Source organism: Trachemys scripta, chromosome 19 (genome assembly GCF_013100865.1).
Source record: "Trachemys scripta elegans isolate TJP31775 chromosome 19, CAS_Tse_1.0, whole genome shotgun sequence".
NCBI classification, from domain to species: domain Eukaryota; kingdom Metazoa; phylum Chordata; order Testudines; family Emydidae; genus Trachemys; species Trachemys scripta.
The window spans coordinates 17,108,797-17,120,098 of NC_048316.1; the positions used below are offsets into that span (position 1 = coordinate 17,108,797).

Below are 11,302 nucleotides of genomic sequence, written 5' to 3' on the forward strand. Positions count from 1 at the left end.
AAGCACCTTATGAAGCAATGAGTTGGATATTGGTGCTTGAATGGCTGCATTATGCACTCAGTAATGGCTCATGAAACCTTGAACGTTTTAAAACCTGTTCTCCCTAAATAAGGGAATACTAGCCAGATCCTCCGAGTTATCCCCCTACTCTTCATAAAATGCCATAGGAGCTTTAACTGCATCCTTAAAAATAAGCAGAAAGGACCCTGTTTAACATCACTGCTGAAGGAGTCAACGCCTAAAGCCCAATCCCACTCCGTTTATTCACTCTCAAGTGAGTAAAGTGAGCAGGATTTGGGGAGGTTTTTGTGGTCAGCAGTAATTTGTACAAAGCGCAGAAAGGGGCATGGCTACTGTTCAGAATCATAACTTCAAAATGTTCCAGTGCTTTAAGGTGATATAATACTTCTCTCCTTGGTGACCATTACAGCCTGCTCCACCAATATGGAAGTTTGGCATTTTATCTTGATTTTCCACAAAATAACTCCAATCTTGTGTTTTCAGTTCACTAGACTTCTTCCCTTACTGTTCCTTAAAGTGAAGAAAAATGCTGTTCAAGCTCATTCTTAAAGAGCAACTTAAAAAAAATAATTCTTTTTCAGAAAGTTAATAGTTTTAGGAGAATATTCCTGGATTTTTCTGGTCCCTTGCTCGTTCTCAGCAAGGGAAACATTAACTATGCAGGTTTCAGGGTAGCAGCCGTGTTACTCTGTATCCTAAAACCTGCATAGTTAATGTTTCCCTTGCTGAGAACGAGCAAGGGACCAGAAAAATCCAGGAATATTCTCCTAAAACTATTAACTTTCTGAAAAAGAATTATTTTTTTTAAGTTGCTCTTTAAGAATGAGCTTGAACAGCATTTTTCTTCACTTTAAGGAACAGTAAGGGAAGAAGTCTAGTGAACTGAAAACACAAGATTGGAGTTATTTTGTGGAAAATCAAGATAAAATGCCAAACTTCCATATTGGTGGAGCAGGCTGTAATGGTCACCAAGGAGAGAAGTATTATATCACCTTAAAGCACTGGAACATTTTGAAGTTATGATTCTGAACAGTAGCCATGCCCCTTTCTGCGCTTTGTACAAATTACTGCTGACCACAAAAACCTCCCCAAATCCTGCTCACTTTACTCACTTGAGAGTGAATAAACGGAGTGGGATTGGGCTTTAGGCGTTGACTCCTTCAGCAGTGATGTTAAACAGGGTCCTTTCTGCTTATTTTTAAGGATGCAGTTAAAGCTCCTATGGCATTTTATGAAGAGTAGGGGGATAACTCGGAGGATCTGGCTAGTATTCCCTTATTTAGGGAGAACAGGTTTTAAAACGTTCAAGGTTTCATGAGCCATTACTGAGTGCATAATGCAGCCATTCAAGCACCAATATCCAACTCATTGCTTCATAAGGTGCTTTGGGATATCCTGGAGTATGAATGGCATTACATACGATTAATTCTAAGAGATGTCTAGTTTGTTTCCCCATTAATTTCTGAATTAATTAAACAAACATTTCTGAGAACACTGATTCCTAAGGCTGTTGGAATTAGACAGTTCCATTAATTAATTCTCTAGGTTACTCCCATTAAATCTTGGCTGTATTTTGTAGTCAGTGCAAGGTTCACAGTCAAGACCACTTTCAGCTTCACTGGGGCTTAGGTTTTCTGAAGGTAGCCAATTCTTAGCAGCAGCCTGTGCAGTTAGACAACTGGGAAACAGGAAGTGCCACAGTTGTTCTGCAAGACTACATTAAATCCTAAGCAGTGACTTAGAAACGTGTGTTCTGTGGCTTCAGAACAGCTAAGAATTTTGACGGGATATAAAAGCCTTTACATGGTATTTCACAAATTCCTTTGTAATCCCTGAAATCAAAACTCATCCGTGTACCTCATACATTTTAAACCTCATCAACAGCCTCAGATATAAACCTTACACTGAAGCCATATTTGTATGATTCTTTGTTCACACATTAATATCCCATTGTGTTCCACCAATTCCAATGGATAATTCTTTAATGACAAGAGGACAATGCAGATTGACAGTTACAGGGTCAGACTCCACAGCTCTTTAACATTTCCCCTTAGCTCTTGTGCTTTGATCACATTTCAGGTCAATTAGAGTTTACTGCAACAGGCTGGGAAAGATCCTAAATTAAACTCCATATTAGTATAGGGAGGCAGCATGATTTAATGGCTGAAGCAAGGAATTGGGAGTCAAGAGTTGAGCTCTGACTGCCACTTATATGCCTCTGCTAACCTATTTCACAGTCCTATGAGAACCACAAGTGAAAGGTACAATATATAGCAAATGCAAAAAAAAAAAAAGTGCAGATCAGAAGTACAATCAGTACTCTGCTCAATCGCTCTTATGTATCCCCTGGCTCCTAAGAATTAGAAAAACTAAACTGTCTGCTCCCCATGGTGCGCCATGGAGCAAGATGCATCCTAGCCAAGTGGCCACAGTTCAAAGTCAACTGAAACTTAGACTCTGAACCGGGCTCAGTTTTAAGCCTTTACAAAGAGTCATTAGAATTCATCTTTTAGCACTACTCCTCGGTAGAAGCCACAGCACCATCAGCTGACCAGTACTACTACGATAGGAAATGGCTGAGCAAATCTGAATGTATCCCTCCCACTGCTTCCCGAAGAGATGTTACCAATAAGTCAGCTTATTAAGTTGCTAAATTTGAAGCCAGAGTTTGAGAACAGAAACAAGTTTCCAAAGAACAAAACAAAAAAAAACTATGTTTAGGTTACTATCAGTTTCTTTGCAGGTAATAGTGAGATAACACCTTTGGAAAAGAGCAGCACGGCAGTACTGGAAGTGGCGGTTGGTAAGACTTACCGAAAGGATTACATTCATGTTTCTGTCTTTTACATGAAGATTCAACAACTACGTTTTTTTAAAAGGACAAATTGGAATCAGTCACTTCACCTAAGGTCTGTACCAACTAATTGGAATTTGGCTTACAGTACAGAGTCAGTTTTACGTAAGGATCGGAATTATATCAACTGCTAAAGTTGTGAAGAATATTGTCACTAATATCTCCATTTATGAATGGAAACACTCATGCCAACTCCTTCTATCCCATAAGCAATGGCAGCTTTTCCTTCCTACTAAGTTCAAGTAATGGTGGCGTGTTCTAATAAAATGCTAAAGTGTATGTCTGGTATACCATGTTATCATAATTAAATTTTATGCATGGATTATTTTTATAGACATGCAGACTTTCCTTCTGCCCTGTACTTTTAAACACCTACATTGTACTGAAGAGCAAAAAATAAAAGGTTAAATTCCATACAGTATCTGTCAGAGTATTTGGCTCATGAACTCTGAAGCTGGAGGAACACATTTGTTGCTGTACTGGTCTTCAAAAGAAGACAGCCAAAGAGATCATTAGGATTTTATAAATAACTATTAGTCAGACCCAATTTACAGCTGCAGTTACCTTCACTCAGACTAGTAAACGAACAGTATACTCTGGAAGACTTCTAGCTGCGTGAAAACAAGCTAACACTGTATCAATACAAACCTATTCCTGTCTTGAGGCACTGATATAGTGCCTAATTCGCAAAATACCATTGATAAACAGTTGATTAAACCAACATAAAGCAGGCAAATTAGAGCTCAGGCTGACATACCATTGGCTCCAAATGACCCCTTTTCTCCACACTCCCCATACACTTATAAAGGCGGACATTCTAGCCTTGAAGTGAAGTCTCCAGCTTGAAGTCTACTCAGTTTCAAAAAATAGATTAAAAATGGTTCCGGGTGCTACACCTACCTTTAGGCCTGCAGCCAATTTGTTGTTGTTTTACAAGTACTTTTAAAAAAATGTTACTCCCTATAGGTGTACAGAGGGACGCACACAAAACAGAAAACTTAAGTGATATTAGTGGCTAGGATGCTAGACTTGGACTTAGGAGAAGATGTGTGTTTGATTCCCTGCTCTGCCACAGACAATGCATGGCTCAGTTTCCCCATCTGTAAAATGGGAATAAGCAGTATTTTCCCTACCTCATGGGTGTGTTGTGAGGATAAGTACATTAATGATTGTGATTGTTCAGATACTACAGGAAAGGGGGCCTTAGACAAATGCACAAAGTAAACCAACGGAAAAAAACATTTGTTTCCTCTAGTCGCTCTGTTATAGTCATCGCAGGTGTTACTTGCAACAAAATTCAGAATTGAGATTTAAATTGATATTTCTTAATTCTCTATTTCTTGATTTTTATTAGTTTAAAGGTGACCAGCAAAGAAAGGAGTTGGATTTATGCCTGAATTGCTTAAAAGGTTTTTTGTTTTATGTTTTTTTTTTTGTTTTAACTTTTTCTGTTTTCTTTTACATAAGAAATTAAAGTCTTGTCTGCCCTGGAAAACTCTGGGTATATTTACACTGCAATTAGCAGTGTGATTGCAGCACATGTAGACACACCCAAGCAAGCTTTAATCTACCTAGCTCAGGTACCAATACCATGAAGCCACAGGAGCATGGGCTAGCCACCTGAGCACGTGCCCAGGTTCCCTGGCAGGCTTGTACTAGGGCAGCTAGCCCAACGCTGCTGCAGCTTCATTGTGGTTGGTGCCCAAGATTAAAGCTATTTTGGGTATGTCTACACACTGCGGTGCAGACATACCTTCTGATGACAGGACATCACAAGAATTGAGAGGGAAAGGCCATTTCCAGTCAGCGTGTTTGAAACTCTGACTCGTGGGCAATGAACAACATTTTGAAGTTTCACCAACCCATTCTTTCAGTTCAGCTGTGAGAGCACACAATACAGTTTTCAGACCTCTAATTCCTCCAGCAAAACCAGGGAAGACCAGACTTGATATTCCTGATACCTTAGAGTATCAGACAAGACTACTTTCAGGACAAGCTGCAGCAAAAGGGAATACAAGAGCCCAATTCTTTAAAAATCCTTCATAGGTGATTTCCCCCCCACATATTTATTACTTAGGAGATAAAAATAAAATATAAATGCAAATAAATCTACAAGTTCTATATTGCCCAACTGACAGAGTACCAACTAATGAGTCAATCTTTCCTAAAGGTATAATTAACAGTTATTCATAAAATTGCCCATAGGGACACTATCAAATTAAAAGTCATGTTTGTAGGTTTTTTTTGCTGGTTACAAATACCTTAGACTGATCATATGTTTAAAAAGACATTTACTTTTCACAGTGTATGTTCTATTTTTTGCACCATATTCATCTTCACACATGACTAGTATAATCAGTGTAACGATCTAGCTCTCATGCACTAAGAGCAATTCTGCACTAGGTATACTGTATAGGGATGTATAAATTCAAGTGAAACTTTTCATATGAAGTCTTAAAACCCACAAAGAAATGTTTCTATTATTTTTCAGGGTTGTTATTTTTTTTTTTAAATAAAAAAAGAGGGTTTGTTTTTTAAAAAACTAAGCCCAAATTTCAAGCCTAAACTATTCAGCAGTACCTATTTAAAGAACGGAGATATTTTAATATTTACACATACGTTTCTAAAGGAATACCATTTACAGAATGGTTTACACATTTTTCCAAACCCACCCCTGTCTTACATGCCATGGTAGAATATTAACTACCAATAGTTAAGTACTTAACCTGTGTTGCTTCACCTGCCCATAGTGCTTCTCCAGATGGAAATTGACAAGCAGTTGCGCTCCACTGGGTAAGCTCTGCATGTCGTAGTCATTGGGGATGCTCTACGCCAAACAAAGTATAGGTGAAGGAGAGAGAGAGGAGAAACAATGACCTATCAGCAACAGATGATCAGGTCAGTTCATGGGCTCTTGCACATAGCTGTTCCCTCATGGTTCTAGGAGCAGAGTGATTCCACTAGGGCAGTTCTCCAATGTCATAGCCTTACAGCAGTTTACATGAAGAGTAAGCATGTCTATCTAGAGATATTTTTAGAATAGAAGCGTTTTATCCTTTATGAAGAATCACACTGTCTGCTTTTACCATCTCATCTCCCCCACCACTCCTTGTAGGTTTCTCTTTTTCTGTGGGACCTCTCTCCACCACCGGTGGCCCTGGTCTCACTGGCAGCTCCTAGAGTCTCCAGTTGGTGGCTGGCATCTCCAACCTGAGAGTAGCTGCTGTTTCCTCTCCTATGTAGCAGCAGCCTCTATAGGAGATAGCTAGGTTTGCTCCTTCTTCCAACTGCTGTTACAGGCATCAAGCGACTGGACAACTGTAGAAGCAGCTGCAAGTATGGAAGAGTTAGCACCATGTAGTCAGTTTGCTCTCCATTGAGCAGTAGGAGTACTACTGCACTGAGGATTACAGCAGTTCCCCCCGTTGGACCCACTGGGAAAGCACTTTAAGGAGTACCACAACTAAAGATGAGATTTTCCTGTAAGAGAAGCTTAGAAACAACTACCAAGGGTGTAGACTGGGGGGGGGGGGGGAGGGGGGAACAGAGAAGAGAAGAGACAGCGGGAAAGTGGGTGGAAGCCTAGAATTCCTACATTTCTTCAAATCATTGGTCTGGGCCAAAATCACCATCAACAGCCCTTATGTTATGTATCTTCATGGAACATTTTAACGAGAGGGGGAATTAACACCAATGTTCTAGACAAATTCTAAGAGCAATGATGATCACAGCATTGACAGGCTGCATACTTGCTGCTTCACTGGCAAACAGTATCACTCCACTCCTGGCTTATTTAGCTTAATGTCTTTCAAACAAATTGTAACCCAATATTCTTTTACAGAGAGGAAAAACAAAACAGTTTCACCCAAATACTGATAGGGAGAAATGAATTAATAGGTGTAAACAAGGAAGTAGAGAGACATTGTCCAAGCCCAAATTCTATCTTCTCACAATTTAAGAGCTTACTGTTATTTAGCTTGTCCACTCTCTGAAAATTGAAGATGACAGTGTACTTCTCACAAGAATAGTAACTCCCCCCTCCACCTCCATGTCACAGACAATTCCTCTTCCCTCCCCAGGCAGCTGTGTGCACCATACTGGTTACCTGTCTACACTACCACCCAATTGATGACCACATTTCAGTGGTGCTGCAACTTTGGGATTCTTCAGAATGAAAGGCACTATAGAAATGTAAGCTACTGCACTTTAACCTGTCTGGCCATTCAATGTCAGACCTGCGGGTGGCTATCTTACAACAGAAAAACTTCAAAAAACAAGAGAGACTGCTGAGCTGGAATTGATATGCAAACTAGACACAATCAACTCAGGATTGAATAAGGACTGGGAATGGCTGAGCCATTACAAACATTAATCTATCTCCTCTTGTAAGTATCCTCACACTTCTTATCAAACTGTCTGTACTGGCCTAGCTTGATTATCACTTCCAAAGTTTTTTTTTCCCCTTCTTCTTACTTAATTGGCCTCTCAGAGTTGGTAAGACAACTCCCACCTGTTCATGCTCTCTGTATGTATATATATCTCCTCAATATTTATTCCACTCTATATGCATCCGAAGAAGTGGGCTGTAGTCCACGAAAGCTTATGCTCTAATAAATTTGTTAGTCTCTAAGGTGCCACAAGTACTCCTGTTCTTTGATCTGGCTACTGAAGATCAAACATGGGTGACTGTTTCACTTCAAATATCAAAGGGAATACTTGGTAATACTAAAACCAGGCACATTATTGTCAAGGGTATAGAGAGGAATCATGCTTCTTGTCAGCCTCGGGTTAGAGATACCAGCTCTTTAGCTAAGGAATTTAATGTTGCGCATTTCAGAGAATCAAGTACCAGCTACCTGACCAGCCACATCACCTGCAGCAGGTGATGAGCCAGACCCCACCCATCATCACCACACTTTGCAAGTGTCACTGCGTCTCTCTAAAGCGAAATTTCGTCGGCATCGGTCACAAGAGCGGGCGAGTCCTCTACAAAACTACCAGCCCCTTCCCTATGGGTCCTTGGTTTCCAGCTACCTTTGGAGGCAGGAATCCGGACTCTAAGCCACAGCCGGAACTTGTATTATTCTTCGGCATGTGATGAAGATCACGCCCAGCGGCCCCGATCCATTGCCACAGAATCCCGACACTTCTCGGGGGGGGGGGGGGAAGTGACGGAGTTTAAAACGCGGTCAGAGGCACGTGCGAGTCCCAGCCCGGGCCAGCCCCCCCCGAAGAGCTGGGGCGCGGGGCGGGCCCATCGAACAGGAGACACGAGCCTGCCCCCTTGGACCCCCCCCAATAGAAAGGGGGGCGCACGTGGGCCCCCAGCTGCCTGTCCCGCCGGGCCGGGCGGGGCCGAGGAGGGAGGGACCGGGAGGCCCCAGCAGGAATGAGGACACGGCCCCTTTAAGGGGCCTAGCAGGCGCTCAGGGGCCCGGGCTCTTCGCTGCCGCCCGGCTGAGCCCACCCGGGCGGGGTCCCCTGGCCAGGCCGCGCTGCCTAGCCCGCCCCCCGCGCACGCGGCCGGGCCCCGGCCCATCCTCACCCCGCTGTCAGCCGCCTCCTCCCAGCTCTCGGCGACCTCCTCATCTTCCATTTTAACTCTCCTCCGCCGCCGCCGCGCCAGCCCGCCCCCCGCGCATGCGCACTGCCCGCGCAAGCGATCGGCGCGCCCGCGGCCGCTACCTCAGCACATGCGCGCGGGGAGCTCACCTCGGCCCCCTTTCTGCACGTGCGCACCACTGCCCGCCCCCCGCCCCGCGGACATGCGCACTGGACAGCCAGCTGCCCGCCGCATGGCTGAGTGAGGCGGGGTGTGGACTCTCTGCGGGCAGCCGGCCCAGGAACACTCCGCCCCCCCCCCACCCCGGCCCAGGAACACACCTGTTCCCCCCCCGCGCCACAGGGAGCCGGCCCATGAACACACCTATCCCTCTCCCGGACCATTAACACACCTGTTCCCCCCGGCCTATTAACACAACGGTGCCTCTGCTAGCCACAGGCAGGCAGCCCACGAACACACCTGTCCTCCATCCCCCAGCCCGTGAACACACCTGTTCCCTCCCCCCCCCAAGCCACAGGCAGCCGGCCCATGAACACACCTGTTCCCTCCCCCCCCCCAAGCCACAGGCAGCCGGCCCATGAACACACCTGTACCCCCCGGCCCATGAACACACCTGTCCCCCCCCCCAAGCCACAGGGAGCCAGCCAATGAACACACTTGTCCCCCTGCTAGCCACAAGCGGCTGGTCCTATGACCACCTCTGTTCCCCCTCACCTCCCCAGTCACAGGCAACCGGCCTATGAACACACCTGTCCCCCCACAAGCCACAGGGAGCTGGCCCAAGGAACACACCTGTCCCCAAAGTAGCCACAGGAACATACCTGTCACCATGTGGGGAGGGGAGATAAATCTGACAAGGACTTGGGGAGTGGGAGGAGAACTGGGACTGGCTGGGCAAAGAGATAGAACAAGGAACCAGTGGGGATGGAGACTTTGCGTGGGGTGGTGGGTGAAAAGAGGGCTGTAAGGGGAGGGAAATAGATTGGACAAAGAGCCAGGCAGGGGGGAACTGGGACAGGCTGGGCAAAGAGAGTGGAGACAGGGAACCGAAGGTGGGAGCAACTGGAAATGGCTGGGGAAGGAGACTGGGACTGGGAGCCGGGCATAGATGGGGGCTGGGTGTGAAGGAGATGAGGATGGGGAGTAAGACTAGGACTTTCCAGGCAAGAGGTCTGGGAATAGGATGAAAAGCCTGAGGAGTGGGGACTGGGACCAGGAACTAGGGGTGGGGAGGAGACAGGACAGGGACAGGTTGAAGGGGATGGGGCAGAAGGGGTCAAGCTTGTGGGGAATGGGCAGAAGAGTCTGTGCCCACTAGAGTGCACTCCTCTCTAGAGCCTAGAATGGAACCCAAGATTCTGGAGTCTCACCCTTTCTCTGCTGTCTGCAACTACCTGAGAGACTCACTGGCAAATTGTTCCATCTCCCGCTAGTGCCGGTCCCCATAGAAGATGACAACCTACTTCTGCTAATAGTTACGCCATTAGCTCAAATGGCAAAGGAGTGTGCAGTGACCCTGCCTGCTATAGCAAACAAGAAGAACAAAACTGGATGGAGCCGACAGAGACCATTGTAAAGTCTACATGAGCAGATTATCTCCAGACTCCGTTGGTGTTAACCTTAGCCAACAAATTGCTCTTATGTGAATCATGTCTCCAGCAGCTGCTGCTTTCTTGAGAGCACTGCAACATATTGCAAAGACCTTCTTTGTCTCACTCTCTAATATAGGTGTTACCGGCGCTGGGAATGACAGAAACCTTTGGTTTACCAGTAGTCATACCACCCTATCCTGGGGTACCCGTCGCCTCTCACAATGGAGGTAGGTTTGGGCTCGGCCAATACTTGGATAAGAGGCATCCAAGAAGCACGTTGGTGCTGCAAGATGGGACTGACAATTTAATAGATGGCGGGCGCTGGTCCTGTGTGTTAATGGAGAACTAGTGCCCCAGGGTATTCCTAAGAGATACTGTGGTGCTATTGGATGAGATGTAACTCCACAGTCCTGGCTCCTTGTGGCTGTTGAATTTGCCATGGCATTTTGTAAGAGCAGAGGTGGCCAAACTCCCATCTGCCTCCCTAAATTCCCTGATTTGCACTCTCAGGCCAAACTTTAGCAATGGTAAAGCACAATAGCTTCCTAAGTGCATGCACAGTGGCACTGACGGCTGTGCTGATCTGTGGATAGAAGGGATATAAAAGCATATGAGGTCACTGTTAAGGTTTTGTGTCACAGGGAGCTGGTGGATGGGTTGCTTTTGGGTGTCTGTTGGTGATGGACGGGAAAGCCTGATGGAGCGCTGGAGTATGTTATTGATAGCATTGTACTCAATGTGAAAGTGGGCACAAGTCTTTCCTCTTCACTCACTTCCATTCTTTCAAGGTGTTGGGCCAATCCCTTGGGACTGCCCCTTGATGCGGTGGGTGGGCTTGTATGTTCCAATGACGCTCAGAACTATGCCAGCGGGAATTTTAATTCCTGGCAGGACACCCCATGCCAGAGAGGTCAAAGGACAGCGAGCAGACGAAAAGCAGCCCAGGTTGGATTTCAGTGGTGGGCTAACAACGTATCCTCACAAACCAGGGAAGTTATAGAAACATAACAAGGTCAGTACTTACATGGAGCCTGGTTCGTGGGCTAAGTGACATTTGATGGCACGGAAAGGATTCTGTTGCAGAAAGTTTTGAGTGGACGGAGTGTGTCCTGCTGTAACCTTGACTTCTTCTAATCCCAGCATTTGTTTGCTAGTTGTAACCCTTGGAGAGGCAAGGTGGGGGCTGTCACGTCTTTTATTGGACCAGCTTTAAAAGCTGTGACTTCCCCCCACCTTATCTCTCTAATATCCTGGGACTGACTCGGCTACAAC

The 11,302-nt window shown here is 45.4% G+C and overlaps 1 protein-coding gene across 1 annotated transcript in view; it reads right to left on the minus strand.

The window, feature by feature from the left end:
* Positions 1-8,490, minus strand: part of SZRD1 (SUZ RNA binding domain containing 1) — a gene marked incomplete in the record, with an annotated part of 18,628 nt that extends 10,138 nt beyond the window's left edge. The window contains 1 exon segment of the mRNA XM_034753320.1: positions 8,421-8,490. Coding sequence (XP_034609211.1) covers positions 8,421-8,471 — 51 coding nt within the window.
* Positions 8,491-11,302: the final 2,812 nt, after the last annotated feature.